General features: G+C 34.6%; 1 protein-coding gene across 2 annotated transcripts; it reads right to left on the bottom strand.

The window, feature by feature from the left end:
* Positions 1 to 423: 423 nt before the first annotated feature.
* Positions 424 to 24,809, bottom strand: LOC123685773 (RNA-binding protein 24-A-like). Of its 2 annotated transcripts, none has more exons than XM_045625646.1 (5): positions 23,975 to 24,809; positions 21,343 to 21,469; positions 17,947 to 18,016; positions 3,142 to 3,374; positions 424 to 2,360 (listed from the first exon to the last, which is right to left on the bottom strand). In XM_045625646.1, the coding sequence occupies exons 1-5, from the start codon at positions 24,392 to 24,394 to the stop codon at positions 2,218 to 2,220; spliced, it is 993 nt and encodes a 330-aa protein (XP_045481602.1). In that variant the 5' UTR covers positions 24,395 to 24,809; the 3' UTR covers positions 424 to 2,217. The 2 variants fall into 2 exon arrangements, with proteins under 2 accessions (XP_045481602.1, XP_045481603.1); XM_045625647.1 differs by having other exon boundaries at positions 17,947 to 18,004; positions 23,975 to 24,808.
* Positions 24,810 to 25,753: the final 944 nt, after the last annotated feature.

The following is a 25,753-nucleotide window of genomic DNA, read 5'->3' as shown; positions in this document are numbered from 1 at the left end:
AACAGGAAAAAGTCGCTGGGGGCCAGATCTGGCGAATACGGTGGATGCAGAAGTAATACCAAGCCCAATTCATGCAATTTTGCCATTGTTTTAATGTTTTCAATGATTTGTGACACGGCGCATTGTCTTGATGAGACAGCACCTTTTTTTTTCAAATGGGGCCGTTTTTTAACGATTTTATCCTTTAAACGATCCAAAAACGCTATATGATAATCGATGTTGATGGTCTGGCCCTTTTGCAGGTGATCAATGTATATCATACCTTGCGCATCTCAAAATACTGATGCCATAACCGTGCAAGCTGACTGTTGTGTTTTTCCTCGCTTTGGATTTGGTTCATCGTGTGTAGTCCACTCAGCTGACTGTCGATTAGACTATTGATATTTTGTGGAGGTCAGGAATGGTTTCACGAAAAAAAAAAACTTTATATAGAAATATTTATTTTAACTGTATGACATATTATACAATATGAATATATTGTATAAGTACAAAATAATTTAGGTTTGAATAATAACAATATTCACTATTTAAGTGACAATACTGGTTTGTTTTTAACATTACACCAGTAATGGGATTTTTTTTTTCAGAATTGTAATATTGAAAAAAAAAACACTTATTCTAATGACTACATTTTCTATTCAATGACTGTTTTGTAACAGTCAGGATGTGTGTTTATACAACTTTAATAAACAGAGATCCAGTCGAATCTGACTGAAGAGAGTTGTGCCTTTCTGATAAATTGATTAGAAACAAAATAAAACGTTGATTTCTTCATTATATAACGAGCGTTCATTTAAATTCGTGGTCTAGTGTGTTGTGCCAATCTACTGCGCATAACTTTTGTACACAAAACTTCAACTCAGTAGAATGTCACAGCACTCTTGACCACGAAAGCTCGTTATATTTTAGTTGGTGTGAACTGAATATTTCAAATATTCACAATTCATTTTTAGTTGAAATTTGACTGTGAAATTTCAGAAGTGTCGAGCACATCTCAACTATGTTCGATAGTTTGTCGATTTTTGTTATTTTAGGGTACTGGAGGCCTTTCATTAAACATAATGTTGTTACTTAGTTCGAAAAATAGTTTTCTGAGAAAATTTTCAACTGTACGCATTTTGGCTGTTGTACAGCGGAATATCTTCTGAAAAAATTTTGGGATAATATCTTGAATGTTAGTTTCATGAAGACGACCATGAAAACTAAATACAAAGGCACAATTTTCATTGGACGGAATTTATAGAGACCGTTAAGTGACTAGATATTTTTATGCTTAGGATTCAGAAGGCGCCTCCTCATTAGTTCATTTGCTTCAAATCGATTAAATAGTCTTTTATATAAACATTGATGAATTTAGAAATGATAAGATTTTCATCACTGCGAGGAGTTTGGAAATCATCTCATTGCTTTTTACCAGAAGGAACAACGATAGGCATTAAGAATAAATAATGTTTTACGTGAATAATATAATTCATCAACTAATTTCTCAGAATTAACTAGAAATTTTTTGGTTTCATTTTCTCCCTGTTTCTCATACGAAAAATAAATAAACGAAACTTCATCAGTTTCGCAAAACTGAAAAAAGAACTCTAGAGAGAATTCCATATTGCTTTATACTAAGAAATACAGATCTAAATACTAACTTTTAAGTACTATTATACAAGACTAGACTTATTTATTTATTAGATTCATAATTTACTATGTTTATAGAATTTTATTGCACTCCTTTTGCAGTACAACAAAAACTATCTGCAAAAGTAGGAGCAATTAGAGTCTGTTTTTTATTGAGCAAAAATTTACTCATACTTGGTAACTAAGAATAATGTGGAATTCTTTTGTCAACAAAAAAATGGCTTCAGAAGAAAATTCATGCACATAATTCATCACAGTATTGGAAAAAAATTGATTTTTCCAATCATCAAATCCGCCAGAATGCAGGATAGACGAGCCTCTATAAGATTGAGGTTTACTGTATTCGTAAATAATCTGAGTCAAATATTTGAAGATTTCACCACACTTTTTCTTTATCGAATTTTAGACAAAAAACTAAAAGTTGCGTAGAATTGAGTACATTCTGAAATATTCTAAAAAAAAAGGGCATTGATTTCGATTCTTCCTTGAACTATCAACAATAATCTGATTTGTCATGAGAATATTTGGTATGTTTTTGTGATTTCCGGTTATTTCACAAATTAATCATAACCGTACAAGATGCCACTATTGAAGTCTAGCTTCTTGTAGAGCTGGAGCTTGGGCTGCTGTTTGATATGGGATGGCTGGAAAAGCACCCGCTGTTGCTGTCTGTAGGCCAGGTGTTTGAGGTAATGTTGCGTAAGTGTAAGGCATATAACTAGCTGTTCCTGTAAGAAGGGATATATCAGTGATTTAAAATTAGGAAACACCTGTACATAATGTCAAGAATGTGCCAGGAATTGATTATTTTAAGAGTCCGCTTAAAATCATCAAACAGAGAACCTAAGGCGTTTTCCTTTTGAAGTTTCATTTTGATTAGCCCGCCATCTAGGCCGCTGTCACTCAAGTTCAATTCAAGTAATAGGTTTTTCAATGTCAAGTCAATTATTTATATATCAAGTACTTGACTTGACATTGAAAAACTACTACTTGATTTGAACTTGAGTGTAGCTTGACTATAGAATCATGCCTAAGTCAAGTAGCTTGACTATAGAATAGTGCCCAAGTCAAGTAGCTTGACTATAGAATAGTGCCCAAGTCAAGTAGATTGACTATATAATCATGACCAAGTCAAGTAGCTTGACTATAGAATCATGCCCAAGTCAAGTAGCTTGACTATAGAATAGTGCCCAAGTCAAGTAGCTTGACTATAGAATAGTGCCCAAGTCAAGTAGCTTGACTATAGAATCATGACCAAGTCAAGTAGCTTGACTATAGAATCATGCCCAAGTCAAGTAGCTTGACTATAGAATCATGCCCAAGTCAAGTAGCTTGACTATAGAATCACGCCTTAGTAAGGTAGCTTGACTATCGAGTCAAGCCGTGAATCCCTATGTGAAAATCAAAAAATCTTATTCAATAACCACCTTGTTTCCCTGATACGACACCGACTGTTTTTTTTGTTACATGACTATTTTCGATATATAGAGGAATTCAATGAGTATTTACCTGCTGCAGCAGTGTAAGGGGTGTAGGCATCAAATCCGTTTGTGTATTGTCCTGTGTAAGGTGCAGCTGCAGCAGCCGCAACAGCGGCGGCGTTTTGGTATTCGTAAAATTGTGATGTAGCAGCTGCTGCCACAGCAGCAGCATGCGACAGTGGCGTCGTAGGCAGTTGCATCAAACTACCAGGCGTAGTGGCAGTCAAGTAAGGGGATTGGTAAACATATCCAGGAGGAACACTGCAATAAAAAGTGAAATTAGTTTTGGAATCCTAATGATTCAGAACTTTACTACAACGAAAACATCAAAATAAAAAAAAAATCCAAAATCATCAATTCTTAGTAATAAAAACCTGTTATTTCAAAAAATACAATTGTCGTTTTAGTAAAGTTCATGAAGAGCACAGCAAACAAAATCAGTACCTATACCAAAATGAACTTCTGCAACTAATAATTGAAACCATTTGGAAATTGAACTATATACAGGGTGGGCCATGGCGATTGGTACCCTGAACTTTTATGGAGAAAATTTGGTTTTGGTTGCCGTTTACACCAGAAAGTCAGAAAGTACTAACAACTTCGATATTTCGAATAGAACACCCTGTATATCATTACTTTTTTCGTAGCCTCTTGATTATTTATGTATGTATTAACTTCCTTGTCCCTATCTCTAGCGGTTTTCGAGTAATTGATTGACTTACTTCTTTTTTTTATTCAAAACATAGCTTCTATTAAACATTTATTACTTCGGTACAAGGAATTCTAGAAAGCTGAAATTGCGTATATGGATATGTTTTATTTTTAGCGTATTAAAATGCGTCCCTAATTATTGTTCAAAATCACAGAATTCATTATTGAAATGATGAAAAGTGTGTTTTTTTCAAATGAAATGACCTGTAAAGCAGCCGTTGCTTTTAAATGAAAATGTCAAAAAAAATTATTCAGTCTGCGATTTTAATAAATTGTTATTCACATATGTTCAAGTGTAAAAAAGTTGCCAACTCAATTTGATGAATGCAAGTATCCGCGAGAAGACAGCAAAGTTGTCATAGAAATAATAATTAAAATCTACCTCCCACAAAGCTGGAATTTTAAAGGGATATTCTTTTGGTAGTTAAGTATATTATGTATATAGCCGTCCTATTCTGGTGGTTGCAAGTGTTGCATCCACTTAGGGGGGCTGTGACCACATGTTATATAGCTCTACTATGACAACTTTACCATCTTTTGATGGTCAATTTCAGTCAAATTTTGTGGAATATTGTCGAAATTCGATGAAAAATTCAGATTATACATCCTAGTGACATTTGTATTGTATCTTGGCAGTTGGTGTGACTGTTACGAAAATTGACAGATTATGGAATTTGAATCGTACGTTTTGAATTTTTAAATAATTCATAATTACGCATCCAATTCGTGAATTATGTCTGACGAAATCGATTTAATATCAACAGAATTAAGAGAAATTGCGAATAATGTCGCAAATCATTCCACTATATCCAAATTATATTATCATGACAATTGATATGTGTTGGATTTTGAGAGGATTTGAAGTCAGTGTAGACAACCACAAAACGAAAAATATAACTGAAAACAATGCTGTAATGAGTTCATTACAGCACTGTTTTTAGAACTGTAATGAACTCATTACGTTACTGAAATAGAGAAAATGTGTTAGTCAATTGAATAATCTTTTGCTATGACGAATTTGCTGTCTTCTGACACATACATGCAACCACCAAAATGGGTTGACAATTTTTACACTTAAACAAAAATGTAAATAACACAGTATTAAAATTGAAGAATGACTTTTTTGAGCAAATGATCAAGTGACATGTTCCGTTTTGGACAATAGCAAATCGATAAGTATAACCTTCCCTGAACCCTTTTTTATCACAGTCTGTACCTAACAATTAGCGTACTGGAATATTTCGAACGAAAGGTAATATATGTATATACGAGGCAGCATTGGAGTCATTTCCATGATACCGACAATTGATTTTATATGAAAAATATTTCACTCAGACACAGCTATGTGTGTCGTTCCAAATAATGGTCGACGGTAATGCTTACAGGACAGGACTTAATGACCTATTATTCCAACTGAATTATTTTGAAGAATAGACTTCCTGGCAAAGCTACCAAATAATTTTCCTCTACGTCTTTTTTCGCAACGTTTGTACCACGTTCACGCGATATGAATTTTTGTCGGAACTATTCGGATGAAAAATTATACGCAATGTAATGATGCAGGTCCGGATATAATCGGTTTTAGTGATTCAACCGTTTCAAATGAGAATTTAATATTTTTGAATGTTGGTTCCCTGAAAATATCGTTCTATTCGGTTTTGTTCATATTGATACGGTCAAATGTTTATTTTGTTGAGACCAATATCTGGCTACATAAGATTTGTGGTAGCCATGGAGGGAAAATGAAGCTTCATCGGTGAAATAAATATTATTTGTATGCTCTAGAATTCCTTCTTATGAACTTAAAAAAATTCCAATCGTCTGATATAATCTTCAGGGAAGTTTTCAATTTATGAGATTCAAGGGACATATCTCTTTATCTACCAAATACTGTGTGAAGCAGACGCCTCAACACCTTTACTACTGCACAAGGTGCAAGTTTCATACAACCCCCAGACAATCCAGGAAAAACTGCAAAGATGGAAAGAGAAGTATTGTATGGACGACATTTCAACGAGGTAAACCAGGATCATCTAGACATTGAAGTGTCGAACTATTGGCTTTAACATCTGGAAGAATATATCCAGAAACGGAAGGTTTCCTTCTGGTCATCCAAGACCAAGAAGTCTCAACGAGAAACTACTGCAAGAATCGAACTATCACTGAAGATCCAATCCAATTGATCACAGGTGGATGTAAAATTTTTGCAGGAAATTAATATAAGGAGAGACAAGATGCAGTAAGAAAGAAACTACACCAAGAATTGGCAACCGTATTAGGACTAATTCAATGTGAAAAAGTCCTGAAGAACGAATATGGAGAAAAAATTCGTGAAGGTTTTTTCATGTAAACAATTTTTGGTAGCTAAATATTGTAGTCGTTTTTTGCAAGTTTTTCAAATTTTACAACAAACCAGCTGTTTGAGGAGATCCAAAGTCGATGTTAAGTTGTTGTTAAAATGCCTAGAGCACGTGTACGCGGAATTTATTGCCAGCTAAGTGAATTTGAAAGAGGTCGAATTATTGGTATGCGAAAGGCGGGGTTGACATTTCGAGAAATCGCTAACCGTACGAACAGAAATCCAACTACTGTTATGAGATGTTGTCAAGCGTGGTTTGATAATGCCCAAAATCGAAGAAGAGTAGTCACCGGACGTCGAAGGGGCACAAATGAAGTTCAAGATCGACGTCTAAGACTTATGGCCATTAGAGACCGATTTGCGACAACTCAATCTTTGGCTGATGAGTGGTTAGGAGAACAAGGCTATCCTGTAACTGTCCGAACGGTTTACCGCCAGATAAGGTCTTTTGGAATGTGGAATGGCATCAGGTCATCTTTCCTGATGAATCTGGATTCTCCTTGGGTGCACATGAGGCCGAAGAAGGGTTAGACGACTTCGGGGAGAAAGACGTGAACCTCAGTTTGATGTTGAGCGTCATGTACTCCGGACAGTAGGCGTTATGGTATGGGGAGCTATTGCACATGCAAGTCGTTCGTTTAGTCTTTATTCGAGGTAACATGACAGCGCTGCGTTACCTTCAAGAAATAGTGGAGCCATATATTCTCCCTTACCTTAACCGGTTTGAGAATCCAATATTTCAGCAAGATAATGCCCGACCTCATGTTGCCAGAGTTAGTTTAAACTTTTTCGAAGCGACCTATGTGAATCTTTTGCCATGGCCGCCCAGATCCCCCGATCTTTCGCCCATAGAGCATGTTTGGGATATCATGGGTATAAGGCTTGAAAATATAACCCAGCCTCCACGGACTTTGGCGGCTCTGAGACATGAAGTATAGGTAGTTTGGGATAGTATCCCTCAAGAAGAAATAGACCATCTTATTGCATCAATGCCAAGACGTGTTGGGGAGTGTATAGATAATGGCGGTGGGCAAACACATTATTAACAAATTTATTAAAAAAAATTGTAAACCCTTCGGTTTTTTTCTCCAAATTTCAATCATTCACTCCTTGCTATACTATCCATGTTTTACAAAAAAAAAAAATGAAATTTAAACAGCTCCTTCTGGGTGTTGCTCTCAGTTTAGAACGACAGTTCTGCGTAAGGCTCTCAAGAAAAGCCAATTGGAAATGAAACTACGAATATAAAATCAAGGTGATGAATTAATGTTCACAGTGTTTCATTGTCTTTTGTTCTTCGAAGGTTTCGGAAAGAAGATACAATCGCCATTCGCAGGAACGTTCGGTTTATGAATAATAGGAACCACACAATCCTATTAAAGTGTATTTTCAGTCTTTATCGCGCAAAGCGAAATGAGCGTGAACTGACATGTCGAATGCTCATTTAAAAATAACGTATTAGTCAAAACGTGCCATGACGATAAAATAGGCCGACTGAAATAGACTTGGCACTGTCTCGAGTCAACGAGAATCTGTACAAAAATAAAAGCTTCCGCAGTATCTCCTTCATCTTCTTTATCTGTTACTTGGAAAATCGTCAACGTAAGGCGAGCCAACCAATCGGAGAGGGCCGAATGGATACAGATCATTTGCTCCTGTTGACAATTTTCGTACACGATTTTTCAACTGGCCAAAATATGCGAAAAATTGATTCGGCCTGCCAAAATTTGCCCCACCAACTTTATGTAACTATACTACTCAATTAATCTGAAGGAATTCTGTGGCAAATTTGTTCATTCTCACGTACTCTCAGTTTCAAACAGATTGGTGATATTTCATAATTATATGTTGGTAACTCTTCTGGCTTCTTCTTGATACAGAAAACAATTCTGCCGACCATCATTCTTCAATTGAAAAAATCATTGCACGATATTATGAAATGTACCAATAACTTCAATAAAAATTCAGAGAATTAGAGAAAAATTTCTAATACTCGTACAAAAGCTTATTCTACTAACACGCCACTCGTTTTTGAATTTTGGAAGAATCGTGGAAGAATATCAATGCTTTCTGCACTTGTGTTTATTAGAACGCCAGTTTTTCATATTTTCGGAAAAAATACTATTCGATTGAAAAAATTAAATTGGGAAATATAAAATGGTAATATCAATTTTTTTTTTGGTGATAGTATACATCATTAATCCTTCTGCCAACAATTTTGGTGATATGAAATTATAAACATCCTATTCCGAATTCGATGGTTATACCTTTGTTTGTGTTTGTTCAAACTTCGAACAATAATAATTATTTTTAGATTATTTTCTAATGAATTCGAGTGTTCCTTTGCCTTGGATCAGCGTGATTCATTCATCGTTATTGTAGTAATACCCTATTTTCTTCGAATTTCATTTTTGATATTTTATTGTTCGAAAGATAAAGAACATGTAGGAAAGCTGTAGAAAAGATGAAGATAAAAGACACATAAAACTAATACGAGCTTATCTGGCTTGTTTGAACGTTGAACATATTGGAATAGGGCCAAGAAAAGAGTGAATCTTTGAATCCTTCATAGTCTAGAAATAGAGACTATATGTGGACTTCTAAATGGTCACCGACCTTGATGTTAGCGAAGGGTGATTCAAAAATAAAGATCAACTCCTTTTTTACAGTATATCTTTCGAAAGTTCATTGTGATAAATTTTTTTTCATGAATAGCAAACTTTTACAATAAAAGCTTAAATTATTGATTGCACTAATAGTCCAGTCAATATGTGTGTACCAAAAATAAGTGACGGAACATTGAAAAAAATGCAAAAAAATCAACAAATGTCATTTTTATATATTTTGAATTTCCCACGAATTTCTTCTGTTACATTTTGTCTGAAAAACCGTTCTGCCTCAAACATTAGTTGAATATTGGCGTATTTTATTTGTCTCTGAAAAACCCACTTTTTTGTTTTTTTTTGCATTTTTTCAATATATCGTCACGAAATTTTGGTTCCAAACTTCAGACGGATTCAGCACCCCAAAAAATATATAAAATCGAAAAAATCAAAACGCATATCGACTAGACTAATTGTTGTAATATTGTAAAGGTCACAGAATTTCACTTTCAAAACTTTCTCACGTATGAGTACATTATAATTTGATATGAAAGCATGTACAACATTAGTTAGAAAGGTGGAATGGAAATATGTATGGATTGAGTGAGGAAAATTTTCCACTTTATGTCCAGTTCGAAGGTTTTTTTTTTTACTGTATGAACTTATCCAGCATAATTCCGATATTGGAATATGTGATGGAAGTTCTCTAAAAACAAAATTACTTATCACTAATGTTCCACAGAGTTTGTCCCTAATGGGGCACGCGTTTCACCCTCTGTGCGTTCGCATAAACACTTCGAACAATTGCTTTACTCTAAATTGGTCTTTAATATGCCACTTTCGATCGATAACTCAGAATATAGAAAATGAACAATTACCATAATGCCTATTCATTCAATAGGAAAGGTAATATGTTCCAAGTCTTAGTGTGGATTATTTATTGAGGTGTATGGAAGACAAGATAATTGAGCCATAGGAAAGGATGACATGTTTTACTATCGCGGGATCACGATCGCTGAATTTCATATTTTATCTATATTCACGCACTATATTTCATTCGATATAAGTGATTAAGGAAAGAAAATGAGCTAACAAAAAAAGAGTAAAAAACCTTTCTTTTGCATTTTCTTGAATAACGTTATTCGTAAAAACTTATTTTCAGTATCGGATTCTCAAATTCAGTATTATTGTAGCAATAAACGTTCTTAGTTGAATTAGTTTTTCCTTAAAAAATCAAGGATCGTTCTCTTAAAGAGAGCGTTATAGCAACCGATATTTTTTACAGAATAGCTTCTCTAGTTTCCAAGAGATTTATTGCCTCCAATATTGAACATTTTTTTAACCCCCTGAGTATGGCGGGTTCTTAGTACAAACTTCCCTATACCCTTTGACATAATTATCAGTGGCAGAATAATATGGCTGAGCTAAACACATCGCATAGTGGTTTGTAATGAAGAGTGGTCATGTTGAATCCATCAATCGATACCTTGAAACTTGCTTGTCAAACATACCTCTGAATGCGCTTCAATGAATATTTTATAAACCTTCACGTGTATGGGGCCATTACCCACGCCTTATGGCAATAATAAGATTGTCGAAAATAACCGACATGTTCGGTGTTTTCCTGGGTATAATCGATGCATACTGTCAGAAATTAATTTTCCCATGATAACAGTAAAATCGAGTTTTAATCGAATGGCAAAATGCGATTTTTCCATGGGATTAAATTATTTTTGGTATGGAGACCTTTAGTTGAAATTCAAAATTGTCCATTCCCTACGAAGAGTTGAATATTTTTTTTATTGTTAATGCAAAATTAATTCATAAGTGAAAATACCAACATCTGTGATTTGATGGTATAAATACAAGGTCGATAATTTCTATTTTATTGTTTCATTGTCCCCAATCTTCATGAAATTTCTACACAATTACATATTTTCAACTTTGTCATGCATCCGAAATATTGGTATAGGTACTTTCATTGCAGTAATTTTCGATTCGAATCCATTAGGTTGATGGCTCTATCCTTCGGCTGGATGGAATAATATCATTTTCCACTTCATTCAGACAATTTATTTATTTATGTTACCTAGTTTCGATATTTCATTTGAAATTGATTGAATTCTTTTGTTAGTCTTTTCATCGAACTGCTGATAAGCGGAAATAGTTGGGATTGCTATTGAAAGATTATAAATACTATTCCTGATACGAAAGATTGGAATTTGTTCAACTGAATGGCTAGCGTAAATATACAAGGTGCTTTGAAGAGGAAACTCACTAACGCAAGCAGATTTCATTATATTCCTGTCATGTGATGAAGGAGTCTAGCCTTAAAAAAGCCTTTCTTGATATACTTAGCGAAAAACTTCTTCGTTTTTTTCTCTCTCCACCTCAACAAATTGAAAAAATTATTAAGAAAGTATTGATTCAGTTATAAACAAAATAACGGGTGTTTTTTTTCCAGGTATATAACTTTAAGTTGGCAATACTGTTCAAGATGGCGACCGATTTAACAGCTGTCAAATGATTTATTCTCAGTTTGGTTTGGCAATTCATCATGAATAGACTAACGCCTGAACAACGCTTGCACATAGTGCAATTTCATTTCGAAAATAATGGTTCTGTGCGGAATACGTATCGCACACTACGTCCATTTTATTTTGTTTAGCGATGAAGCGCACTTCTGGTTGAATGGCTACGTCAATAAACAAAACTGCCGCATTTGGAGCGAAGCTAATCCTCAAGTGTATGTCGAAACACCGTTACATCCAGAAAACTGACTGTTTGTTGCGCTTTATGGGCTGGTGGAATTATTGGTCCGTACTTCTTCAAAAACGATGATGGCCAGAACGTTTACAGTCAATGGTGATCGGTATAGAACCATGATTACTAACTTTTTCATTCCTGAATTGAACAACCATGATGTCCAGGAGCTGTGGTTCCAACAAGACGGCGCAACATGTCACACAGCTCGTGCCACAATCGATTTATTGAAGACATGTTTGCCTGTGAATTGGCCTCCAAGATCTTGTGATTTAACACCGCTAGACTACTTTCTGTGGGGCTATGTAAAGTCATTGGTCTATGCGGATAAGCCACAAACCCTTGATCATTTGGAAGACAACATTCGCCGTGTTATTGTCGATATACGGCCACAAATGTCATCGAAAATTGGACGTCCAGATTGGACTACATCCGAGCCAGCCGTGGCGGTCATATGCCAGAAATCATATTTAAAATGTAATGCCACAAGATTATCTTGCGGATAAATAAAATTCATGTCAATCGAATAATCCATCGTTGTTTTATTGCAATTTAAAGTTCTATAGCCCAAAAAAAAAACACCTTTAGAAATCTCAGGTCAACTGTTATTTGTTCTCAAAGGGATCTGGACAGAACTCTATAATCCTTGTAATTTATGAAATGACCTGTATTTTTAGTTTTCAATACAAAGGGACAAAAGACTGCACGAAGAAACAATTCAGGAATTGTGCTAATGTTGATTCGAGTATTTATGGGTTCTGATGCCTTATCATTGGGTTTTATAGTATCTATGTATAGGGAATAATTAGAAAATATCATGAATTCTATATGAGGTTCTTATCGCCTTTGAAATAGGTTGCATGTGCATTTACCGGCGTATGTATGATAGGTTAGATAATTATGTATTTTAAAATGACGATGTCTTTTTTTTTATCGAACTGTTTTGCGCTTATTCCAATGGAAATATTCTCTACACTTCCAACAATAATTGGTGTGACGTTGGAATTCCAACATTGAAAACATTCGGGTTGCGATCTTTGTCGGCGAAGATCAAAGGAATTTGCACCGCTTTGAATTTTCTATGTGAAACATGCGGCCAATTCATAAACGATGTTTTTCATCTTCAGGATTGATTTAACATGGTCTGAACATCTACTAGTAATTAGATATAAGAAGTAACGGGTAGATTTTGAAATATTGTCGTTAATCCATTTAACAATAGGATTTAGCGAATATACAGTTATTTAGATATCTGAAAAAGTCTCATATGATCTGATCAGATGTCTGCAAACGCGTAGAGAATTTTCCATTTACTCTAGCTGAGCTGATAACAAAAATGTATCACATGTTGATTCCAATTGGTACAGGGTGGACAAAAATACAACAGTTTTGTGTGTGCTCATAAAGTAACGCGTAACATTCTTCATTAGTTAAATTAACAATATTATCAACAATACTTATTGTCTAGCGGCAATTGGTTTGAATGTAACACCCTGTAGTTTGTTACATTTTTAGATTAATAAAAATGAGCTGTTTCCAAACATGTTTGGTACTTGTGGTCTAGCAGACAGAATATGAAAGAAATTATTTTTTATTTTTATACATTTTTATTAATCTAAAAATGTAACAAACTACAGGGTGTAACATTCAAACCAATTGCCGCTAGACAATAAGTATTTTTGATAATATTGGTAATTCAACTAATAAAGAATGTTACGCGTTACTTTATGAGCACACACAAAACCATTGTATTTTTGTCCACCCTGTACCAATTGGAATCAACATATGATACATTTTTGGAATCAGCTCAGCTAGAGTAATCGGAAAATTGAGACAAAATGGGGGTGTTCCATTTGAAAAAATGACGGTGACGTCATTACTCGAAAGTAATTCACCCTGTATATTATGTTATTAGATTATTATTTTAGAATACGGTAAATCGAAAGAAAAAATCGACGTGTTTCAGGATTATTTGTTAAAATGGTGTTTAGCTAAAAATTTTGTTCCATACTTAAATTTATGATAATAAGGGTAAAATCCTAGAGATATATATCTATACGAACTTTTTTTATGAAAAAAATTGTTCCAAAGTTATTTAGCTGAAATCTGGATCACCCTGTATATATGTGTGAAAAGTTGGCTGCAATTGTCTACATGTAAGTTCCGGTAATTACCGATAGAACAACAAAATCCTATTGGCCTGTGCAAAGGAAACGGAAAATACTAACGAGACTCCTTATCAGGCTAGGCCACCTATTAGGTAAAACAAGAACGTGTCTGAAAACAATTTTGCGGAAAGAAAGGGCGGAACCAGGGCGGATAACAGCGCGCTATTGGATAATCTGGCGCGCAAATCCTGGCTAAGTCTCAGCTTGATAACGTTTGCGCTGCATGCCTTCGTCCTGGAGCTAGGACTCTCTCGGATCGCTATTGACCCGTGGACTTCCTCCCACGCGATCCTTTCCTTCGATCCTCCACAAATCGAGAACCAGTTAGAAAACTCCAACATCGTCACTTCGACGCGGCCCAATCTTGTTTGCCTCTAGCAAACATTTTCATTTTAGATTCCGGTTTTCCAACGTTGATTTAACCTTTTATTTCCTGTTGGTGTTCTCATTCAAGAAAATTTATTATTACAAGCTTAGATCCACTTATTTGGGCCATTTACCCAGCTGGTAGATTACGTAATGGATAAGTCTACATATACAGCAGATCTACATAGTCTAAAATGACCTTCTCCAAGAAAAACAAGCAAGGAAGTTGAAAAGATTGAACTTTAGTTTCGTAAAAGAAATTTCTGAAAACATCAACGCAAATGAAATCAGACTGGCTCACTTCAACATACATGAATTGAGGAAAAAGAACTAAGAAAAACCTAGATGAAGTCCAAACGAAAACAAAGCTTCTTGCTAGGTTGTGTCAGTATTCATTACTAAAATTTAGACCTAGCAAGAAACGTGATATAGCGATATATTCTGCAATTTAGGATGCAACCAGGGCACTGAGCCCACATATCATCGATGCTAAGATGATATTGGAGTGCCGAAGAAGCAGTTTCAGGAGAAGGAAACAACCGAAAGATAAACACTCTGGCAGAATCTTCCTGCGAGATCCAAGAAGTATCTGGATCCTAAAAAGAATATACTACACCTCCTCAATGGATTCCTCACAGGGCATTGTCGCCTTAAGAAACTCCTCATGAGAATGTCTAGCAAAAAATGACCAGTGCAGATTCTGTGGGGAGGAGAAAGAAACTCCAGATCACCTGGTGATGGAATGCCTCACCTTACTAGAAGGAGGATGTAGCTTTCTTGAAGCCATCCCAGATACTGAAGTTCATTAGAACTCTGTAACTGGAAAGCGAGCTGTAGATCATGCTATGGTGATAATAGCTCTGATGGGGGCACAATAGACTAATAGATATTGTTTGCCTATGGCAATTATTGATTGAGCTATGAAAACGATAGACTGCTCCAAGAGAAACAAGCAAGGAGGATATTGATGGAATTGGAACAATTAAACTTCAGTTTGGAAAAAACATTTTTAAATACATATCGACGAAGCGAGCAGACTGACTCAATACAACAAACATCAAACTATATTGGAAGAAAACGACTAGTAAAAACCTGGATGAAGTCCAAAGAAGGAGTATTTTGCGGAATTCTGAGCCTCCATAAACTATAGTTCGTTGGAGAAAAGTGTAGTATGTGATAGAGACCAAAGGTTTCACTGACAAGGCAATGCCTTCAAAGTTAGCCTTGAGTTTGAATCCTATAAATCTGATAGATAATTTGACCGACTCTAGAGTTTCTTTGGGAAATCGTGATACATTTATTCTGAAGACGTAAAAAACTATTCAAAATAAGAATACTATCCAGAACACTTTTTCAGTTGAAGCTTTGTTTCGATTCAGTTAGCTACCTTGTACTTTCTAGAAACGCATTGACATCAACAATGAAACATTCAGATGCGTTACATCTATTTTGGAATTATTTGGAGGTTTTATTATTGAAAACAATAATGTAGAATGCAAACAAAAACCTTGGAATTATATGTATGTTTACCGTGCATTCAATGAATAGTATCCTGATTTTTCGTTCCAAGTTTCATCTTTGTGTCGCTTAAATATTTTGGCAACGCCTTTATCGAGTAGGTGTTAAAGCGATGTTGACAGAAAAAAGAACGAATGGCAGCTGCTACTAACGTGAATTGAAATTAACTTAGTGCGAAGAAGCACTGGGGTACGTCTATTTTTAAGATTTAGTGTCAAAGAGACTACTTGAAACGGTTCAAAAGTAAGTCCTTCGAATGAATGTTTTAAAATACTATTTTCAGACCGTCCTCTGACGCACTTAAATTGATGTGGAGATTTTTTTCAGGGCTGTACCTGGTGATATTCCATGCCTGTCTTCATATTATTACGGAATATCTCCAGCTATATCCCTTTTTCATTCGAAAATGGCCTTCGATACGAAAAAAAATATGGCGATTTACAGATAAAATTTCAAAAATAACAACGATAAATTTGAAATATATGTATTGTTTTCGATATTAGCATTGTTGTGGATATAACTTGATGGTAAGATGTAAAAAGTCGAATCGAAAAATACTGATCTTATTTGTTGAATTGTTCTGAGGAAATATATGTCAAACAGCTTTTGCTTTTTGTGCTTCCGCCCAAGCAGACATTCAATCACACAATACCCATCACCACTGGCTGCATTGTAACACACCTAAGGGTTTTCAGTCCAATGCAAGTTCATTCACAGCCTTCAACAACATATTTGAACAACACAGGAATATTCTAACCGTGACAAATTTTTTTAAGCTAGTTTATAGTGAATCCGAGAAGCAGTCACTAAGGTATTAAATAACTTCAGGTAAAAATACCTTGTGGAAAGCTATGATGGCCATCTTACTTTTAGAATGAAAACCTTTCCACGCTAACACATCAACATTAAATAACATCAAGCAACATCGATCATTTGAGAGGTTAGGTTAGGTTAGTGTTACACTGCAGTCGTGAGTTACAATTGTCCTACCAAAGCGTATCAAAGTTACAGCAAGAAGTCCTTTTTTTTCAGGATGCCTTTCTTCGACGATTAGCATATGAAATTGTTCCTAGAAAATTGATTCAAATAAATTTTTTGAGGAGTAAAAAAAATAATTTTGGAACATTATGAACGAGTACTACTGTAACAATATTGATATTCGTCTTTATTTATTTGTATAAATTTTCTTATAGATCCATTTTATGTTGTCAGCTAAAGTTTTGAACGAATTTTTTGTAATAATATTGAAGATTTAGGATTACTTGCGTGTAGAGTGTAGGTCCAATTGTATTAGGAAAAATTTGTTGCTGAAATGTTTTGAAAGATTTTAAGCGATAGAAAATCACTATAAACTCTGTTAAACTTTCGTAGGATTATGAAACAATCAGCCCATAAAAAACCCACAACAGCAAAACAATAAAAAAAGAGCGTCCGAAAACAAACCCCTCTGCTTCTTATTCGAAATATAAAAAAAAACGTAGGTATCATTTTAATTCAACCGAAAAATGTTCAATCTTCATCAGATCGAAGACTGAGGGGTACTGAAAACACTTTACTAAAATAAGATCAATAAGGCAAAATGAAAAAAATAAAAACAATTCTACGTATTAATAAAACGTCCCAAGGTTGGAGTGCGGTGAATTTTTGCAAATAACCTATGCAATGAAATCTGGTAGTTTTTGGATTTGAAATGTCCAACTACCAAGGTTTCATTGGAAAATTTCAATTCAAATCCTTCCCAATCACTAACTACCGATCTTACTTCAGTAAAATACTTTTTACTTGGACTCGTGCAAAATGACACTTATGGTACTCTAGTCTGATTGGATAAGTGGATCAGGTTTTTTTCAACAATTCGCTTCGTGCCTCGTGAAGATGAAAACAAAAAGAAAGAAAAAAAAGAAACTCAAAACAATTCTAAGAAAATTTTGAAGCGTATAAGAGAAATATTTATGGATATGTTGGATAGGTTAAAATATTTATTATTTTTTTTTCTGAAGCGAAAAGTTTTCTGGAGGAATGAGTTCAGGGGAGAACCATACGTGTCTCTATATTTTAATAAGTGAAGTTCAATACTAATAAAAGAAAATTCACACACACAACAAACACTCATCGAAGAAACTAACTGTTTACTGTATTTTTGTATCGAGGCTTAGTTTAATGCTGGTTCTAGACTGCCAAAATCAAATCGGCATTTGTACGGTATAATGTTACGCCAACAGAGTGCCATCGTGACATTAGCTAGAAAAATAACGAAAATATTCAGTTGATGGCATGTGAAACACTGATGGTGTTTTTTATTTTTTTGATTTCTTGTCCTTTCTATGTTCTTGTCGTGTACTTACCCATACTGGCTTGGTAAAAGCGTTGGGTAGCCCGTCCTTATTCCAGGGAAAGGAAAACCTGCGAAAGGAACTATATTTTAATATAGTATTACTGAAAAATAACTTGAAACAGGAATTGAAATTGGTGGCTCATTTGTGATATCCGAAAATGCAATACACGAACAAAACATCGAATACATATCAATATGAAACATTTTTGAAGAACCCTAGCGTAGGGATTCGAAATCGGGATCATACGTTTAGAAATCCAAATAAAATTTTCAGAAATTTTTCGATTGTGTACAGCAGTCAATAGTGCTCGATAAATCTTGTAAATTTTGGGCTAGGAGAATCATTGAAATTTTGACGGTATCTAGAGTACTCAGAGCATGAGCTTAAATTATTTTTGAATCGACAGGGTGGCCCGAAAATCGGGGAACACGATACGACCACTCTACAGGTGGTCCGAAAGACACTGAAATTTTTAAAAAATTACCTGTAAGCAATGTCAATAAGTCCATTCATTCAAATGGCATGCCCTGAATTTTTTTGCCTGTAGGATACCTTAGTTGAGTCATTTTTTGTTGGGACATGCTGTACCAAAGAGTTTTTTTTTGTTCGAGTGTGACAGTATTAGTTTACAGTTTGAAAGGGATCAGAATAATCTACTCTACTTAATAGCTACTAATAATATCAATTGAAGATGAAAACCAAATCAAAGAAATCAACAAAATATTTGGAAACGTTCATTTTAACAAAATGAAATGGAAACCACTTGATCAAATAGAAACTTAAGTTGAATTCTCTTGAGTTCGAAATGACTGAATATTTTCAGCTGTAAAAGTCTCATCAATATTTTTCGCTCACATTAGAAATGTATGCTCAGATGTATGCAAACTTTTTTAATAATTTCCATATGATTGAAATTAGGTGCAGTTTGAATTGAAAAAAGTTTGCAAACATCTGGGCAGATCATATCGAAAAATACCGATGAGACTTTTTTTAGCTGAAAACATGCAGTCATTTCGAACTTTCTAAGATAATTCAGACTATCAAAAGGTCCCGACCATCAACAGCGATTACAATATAACGTTATTGAATCGTTTAAAAGATGAAATCGTTAAAAAACGGCCCCATTTGGAGAAAAAAGGTGCTGTTTCATCAAGACAATGCGCCGTGTCACAAATCAATGAAAAAAATGACAAAATTGCATGAATTGTGCTTCGAAATGCTTCTGCATCCACCGTATTCGCCAGATCTGACCCCCAGCGACTTTTTCCCGTTCTCAGACCTCAAAAGAATGCTCGCTGGAAAGAAATTTAGCGCCAATGAAGAAGTAATTGCCGAAACTGAGGCCTATTTTGAATCGAAAGACAAATCGTACTACAAAAATGGTATCGAAAAGTTGGAAGATCGCTATAATCGCTGTATCGCCCTCGAAGACAACTATGTTGAATAATAAAATCGAATTTTGCCCGAAAAATGTGTTTTCAATTGGCCTGTTATGCAAACTCTTTTGATAATTTCCATATGATTGAAATGAGGTGCAGTCCGAATTGAAAAAAATTCATGACATCTGGGCAGATCATATCGACAAATATCGATGAGACTTTTTCAGCTGAACATATGCGGTCATTCAGAACTTTTTGAGATAATTCAGGCCAAGTTCCTGTTCACGTTTCATTGATTTCAAATATTTTGATGATTTCTTCCATTTGTCTTTTAACTTCGAAAGATATTATTACGAGGAAGGTTTGTATCATAGATAAAGAATATACTGTTGAACTACGTAGGCATATGGGTTACACTTAAAAGTGACGTAATTTTCTCTGATTGGTTTATTAGATAACAAGTCTGATTGCTCAATTTTATGCTGTTATCAATGTTTCAATTGAATTTTTTTTTTTTGTAAATACCCTCAACATATAATATTATTCTCTTAAGATGATTAGTTCTTGGAATATATCCTCTATCCTCGTGGATTGCATTCTCATTCTGGTAAATTACCACATCCGATATGGGTAAACGAATTGTTGGTCGTGCAACGTGTCCGGAAACTTGGAAAACTGATGCCGGAAGTAGATCGAAGGGGGTGGAGAATCCACGCTATGGTCATTGCTTTCCGGTAAACCACTTGGCCGCTGATGGCTACATCGGTTAGGCCACCTGGTGAAATCATCAACCATGGTTCCTCTTCGATCTATTTATGATAACTTCGCTGACAGTTGATAAGAACACCACGCGATTTTTTTTTCAGTTTGTAGGGTTCAACGCCTCGAAAAAATTGGAGGGATTTTGTCTCAGTTTGATTTACAGATTAGTCAAAAATTAAACTCACTTTTGAGTCATCCTAAAGTCCAAACTCCATAATACTTCAATGTTAAAAAAATCGAAAAAAAAATTCCGATAAGGAAATAATTATTGTCAACTTTTAAACTGTCTTATTTTTTTTTTAATCTTTTGTGAAGTTTCAGTTCCTGCCTTGTATTTTAAAATACTCGTGTATTGTAGTAAATATTTCAACTGAATTAGTTTAGCGTTTTCGACCATGAAAGTCGTGGATAGCCTCTTATCGTATGAATAATACACATTCTTATCAAAGTAATATTTATTTGTGCAGGTGACTTACTGCTTCAAGGAAAGGTAATGTTATATGTACTTTTGAAGAAGAACTAGTAAAATTGAAATCTCTCAATTTTTTTTTAAGGGGGATCCGACAGTTTACGATTTTTGAAGTACTATACTGTTGATTGAGGACATTGAGGTCTATCGTTCCATTTGTTATTTCACATTTCCATAAAATTTCGATAATACCTTTCATAAACTGTTCAAATTGTTCGAATTGCTAAATTTTGCATAAAATTTTCCACGAAAATCAGTTATTATACTGCATTGATCCTCCAGATTGAAAAAAAATCATTTCTCAGATACTTTGGGATACCTAATGACCAATTTCAAAAAATGCATTATCACGATGGCACTGAATGAGATGTTATGTACAGAATATAGAATTTTTGTATATTTTATTTGGATTTCCGAAAGAATGAAAGAATCATAAGTACTCATATGAAGTTTGATTACAAACGTTTCATTTCTTGAAAATTCGTATATCTAAATCGAGAATTTCAACAAGGAACGATTAAATAGAAATTAAACAGATCCTTTATTGTATGCTCATTGCGAAATCCCAATAATATGTAGTGATACTTGATTTTCACCAAGGTAAGATTATTTTACTACGATCAACATTTATATTTAGATTCGGCACAAAGAATTTTGTATACAAGCCACCATAAATTCTTTCTACTACATTCCTGATTGATTCTACATGAAATTCTGAAGAGGAGCATTAAAACAAAACAAGAATTATTTCGATGTACTCTAAGAGTTTTTTTTTATAGTGAAAATTATGCTTACCAGTCTGTACATTTCCTCTAGGCTTTGCACCCAATATTGCTAAATTTACGTTAGCTTTTCTGCCATCTATGATAGGATTTGGATCTTTACACGCTCTTTCTGCCGATGTTCTATCTCCCATTATCACCTGAAAATATCCACAATTACTATTTTGAAGATGAATATCTGAGGTATAAAAATGTTTATACGAAACGAAAAATGAGTGAATTGGCAATAAAAATGACTATATTTCAGTGAATTATAGTGAAATTTAAAGTTCCTGGTGATGAGAAAACTCAATGAAAAGAAGGCCAGATTCACGAACAAAAATATTCGGTGAAAAATAGGCCAAAAAATTATATTCTTGCATAAATTTGAATGTTGTTTACGAAATCCATAACGAGTAGTTATAGACAGGCTTAGTGTAATTTCTCGTAATGAAGAGAGAATTTCAATAAAATGCACATGTGTTTTTATCGAGGTATTTATGCATCAATACTACGAACGTATTGTTCTGTATGTTCTGCTCACGACGAGTTGGCTACAAAGAAACAATGTTTAGTATTCGAGTTTACGTCAGAACATTAAAATGTTTATGTAGTTTGGTGAATTCTTTTATAATTTACCTACGTTTCTTCATTGACACGATATGGCGAAGAACTAAAAATAAAACGGATGTGTACATACAAATTGGTGGTGATTTGTTGAAGACTGTTTTATTATTAGATTGATTTGGATGGAAGTATTGATTTACATAAACATTTCTGCCAAAAATCAAGGGGGAAGTTGAATAATCATGTTAAATACTTTTGAATCGTATCATTGTCTTATTCATCATTATGTTATTCTTCGCCAAACGAAAATATTGACCTCTTCTTCAACAATTGATTGATTTTAGAATCAAGGTGAAGTCCAACTCTCTAAGAGATGAGTAACTTTAAGATTAAGAAAGTCTTCATTGAAATTCGAATCAAATTCTTCATTTATTTACCTTAGCCAACATGTGTATAAAGATTAACCGGATGTTATTATTTTTCTAGAGCACAAGGAAGTTGATTTTATAGGTATATACATCGGAATATGGCCAAAATGCAACAATGAATGAAAAAGACGGAAAAGCATCTCAATGAATGTGCAATATCACTGAGATGTTAATCCACCTCAAAATTACATCCTTTTAATTGTCCTCTTAATTAGTTTTTTGAGTATTCTAATTGTATAGAAATCGAAAAGTTTTCAGTGTGATAGAAACCTGGGAATTGATACGAAATAACATTAATGAAAAATGTACCCATCTCTTGTCTATAATAAAAGAGAAAATTACAGATGAATGATAAACTTGGAATTGAATGAATCAATTTTTCATCTGCTACTTTGCAAAAAAAAGACATCAGAAATAATGCGAACGAAAGAATCTCTACCTATTCCAACTCTGCGTTCGATATGGTCCAAATGAATTCAGAAAGCAGGACAGAGTCTCGTTGCATGATGCACAAAGGGTATAGGGTGCATCGTCCCCTAAAAAGGCATGAACTACATCCCCCATTTCTACCCTCATTTTAGCCTAAGATATATATCGAGGGGACGCAATTGATTGAAGCGATATATGCTTCAGATTTTCGTTTCAGGATGGAGAGTATTACACATTAGTAAAATTAGTCGATGTGTTTCAGAAGACAAGATAATTTTAAGGATATAAGGTTGTTTAGTTATTTTGACAACGTATGAAAATGTTAGAACTTCTTGAATTGAACATTATCACTATTATTGTTGAATTGGGCTGTTCTTGCATTAATATGGGTACTTCTTATCTAGATTTATTAGGTACCCAGTATCCGCTTCGTATATAAATAAAGTATTTTATCATATTAACATCAATTCAGTAGAAATTCCGAATAAAACATAAAGAAGCCTCTATATTGTTTGTTATTGTCAAAAATAATCATTCGGAACAATTCGAGATGAACTCTGAAAGTCCTAAAATATATATTTCGAATCCGATCTGTTGATTTCAAAGGCTAAAATACAAAATAAAAACAACTTTTCTCCTGAATTTCAAGTGTTGAAATCCTGAATTGGTGACAATCAGCTGAATGAAATATTTTTTATATCATCGAATTAGAACAATTTCGAAATTACATACGAAATTTTATCCTTATTGGGAACGAACAAAGCCAAATTTTGGTTCAAAGTCCGTATATTGCAAAACAAATTGGTGTAGTAAAAAAGAATAAGACCAATAAAGCATCTATCTCACGTCTGTACAGATATTCTGGCTGTATATTTGAGCTTTGGACATTCGAAATCGAATGGAAGCAAAAAAGTCCTTTAAAATTATACTTTCATGCAAACAAAGTTGCAGGAAAAATACGTAACTAGATATTTTTGCCTGCAACTAATATGAAAAACTGATTTTTGCAGGCGAATTTGGGTGTTCAGTGGTGTAGGCATAATTTCCAAAACGATTGAACGGATTTTACTACTGATTTATAATTTATACAGACGAATATGGGTATTCAGTGCTATAGAATGAAATAATAAAGTAAAATGTACGAATAAATGTAATATCAAGATTCTCAAGTGGTATAATTGAGGCATTATATTGAATAGTTCAATTTTGCGGCAAATTTAAGGTTAGAATGTTGAAACTTACAAATCCATATCCCCTGCTTTTCCCAGTTTGTCTGTCTGTTATCACAACTGCTTCTTCGATTTCACCATAGACAGCAAAATGATCTCTCAAAGATTTATCGGTAGTGTGATAAGGTAGACCACCAACGAAGAGTTTAGTCCAGGTTGTGTCTTTGTTCTGGACCGAAGTACCATTTAGGCTTCCGGCACTAAGAACACCTAGCGTACCTAGGCTTCCAACCAAGGTTTCCGTGTCGGCGGAGCCTCCAAGGCCTGCACTAGGCATCAGCATGGTTTTTTGGGTTTTTTCTTCAGCGGGCTCTTGTAGTGCCGCGCGTTCTCTATGTATGTGGCTTTCTATCTGTCTTGGTGGACGGGTTCCTAAAGGGTTAACAATAGTGTTTATGTATTCTTTGGTGAAGGTGCTTCTACGATCTCGCATAGGTAAGCGGATTGGAACATAAAGTTTTGAGTTTGACGAAACCCCGTTTCCAGCACTACTAACCGATAACCAGAACACGTGTTTAATGTTCGAAAGCGTCTGTTTGGCTCACGCGGTGTTAAGGCACTAATTTTAGATCGTGGATGCAGCTGCCGGTGTGTTACGACGTCTAAACTCAATAACGCACTGAAGGGAATTCACCAGTAAGGGTTAACGTTAACTGACGAAGCGCGTTTATATATTTCATATGATTGCCAACAACTGACAATCCTGAAACACGGTCGGATACGTCTAAGCCCTCAGTTCTCGAGCTGTGCTTGGATTATGAACGTTCAGGATTGCACTCAGACTTCTTCTGTCGAATTTCGTTGTGATACGTACCGCACTGGTCCGACCCCTGCCTTGGTGTGTGTGTTAGACGTGTGGAGGGGATGATCATATGGTATCCATTTGTTTAGACCCCAAAACTGAGCTTTGCGATACTAACGGTATAGCTTTGCATCTACGCTGGACACGGGACAAAAATACAGTCTGCGTCCAGAGCCGGCTTAAGATTAATTTACCCGAATAAGCTCGAGATTCCGTTCACTTGATAGATTTTATCTTTAAGAGGGAACACCACCAAGTGACTGCTCAGTTCAAAACTTAATCAGAGACATTTCTTCTTACAAATCATCGATTTTTATGGGGTTTTCACATAATTTCAATTTGCGAATACAAACAATTAGTATGTTGGTAACTTTTCATTTTACGCGAAAGAGTTGATTATATGTTACCACTTCAAACTTGTATTATGTGAAAATTTATAAAAGAACTCGTGAACTACTTCCTTTCGACCAAAATTTAAATTATTGTAATATTCCCATTTTCTACTGATCATTCAATCGTTATGGCAACACTGCACATTATTTTTGTCCCTATTTCTCTGGGAAAATATTGACAGATCACTAGAATGTCACTTGGTGGTTTCCCTTAACCCTTAAACACCGTAGTCCAAAAACAGTAAGGCTTTCATCGTTGAGCGTTCTGCGAGACCGCATGTACAGGGTGTCCCAAATTTGATGCTCACTGAAAGCATCTCGAGAACTATGAGACTTAGAAAAAAATCTTCGAGGATCTTTTTTCGAAATAATAAGATATCAGAAATGATATCATAGATATCTTGATTCGTTCTCGAGTTACAAGGCGTTTCTGAAAAATACCTTTTTCAAATATGTTTCAAATAAATATGGCGTTTTTTATACCTATCTTGGTTTCTGTTCGATATATCCAAAAAATTTTGAAACAATTTTTTTCAGTAATATTTTTAGTTTATATGATAACACAGCATAGAAATTAATAACCATTTGAGAGATATAG

Source organism: Harmonia axyridis, chromosome X (genome assembly GCF_914767665.1).
Source record: "Harmonia axyridis chromosome X, icHarAxyr1.1, whole genome shotgun sequence".
NCBI lineage: Eukaryota > Metazoa > Arthropoda > Insecta > Coleoptera > Coccinellidae > Harmonia > Harmonia axyridis.
Note: the sequence above shows the minus strand (reverse complement) of the source record. Positions and strands in the feature narration are given on the sequence as shown.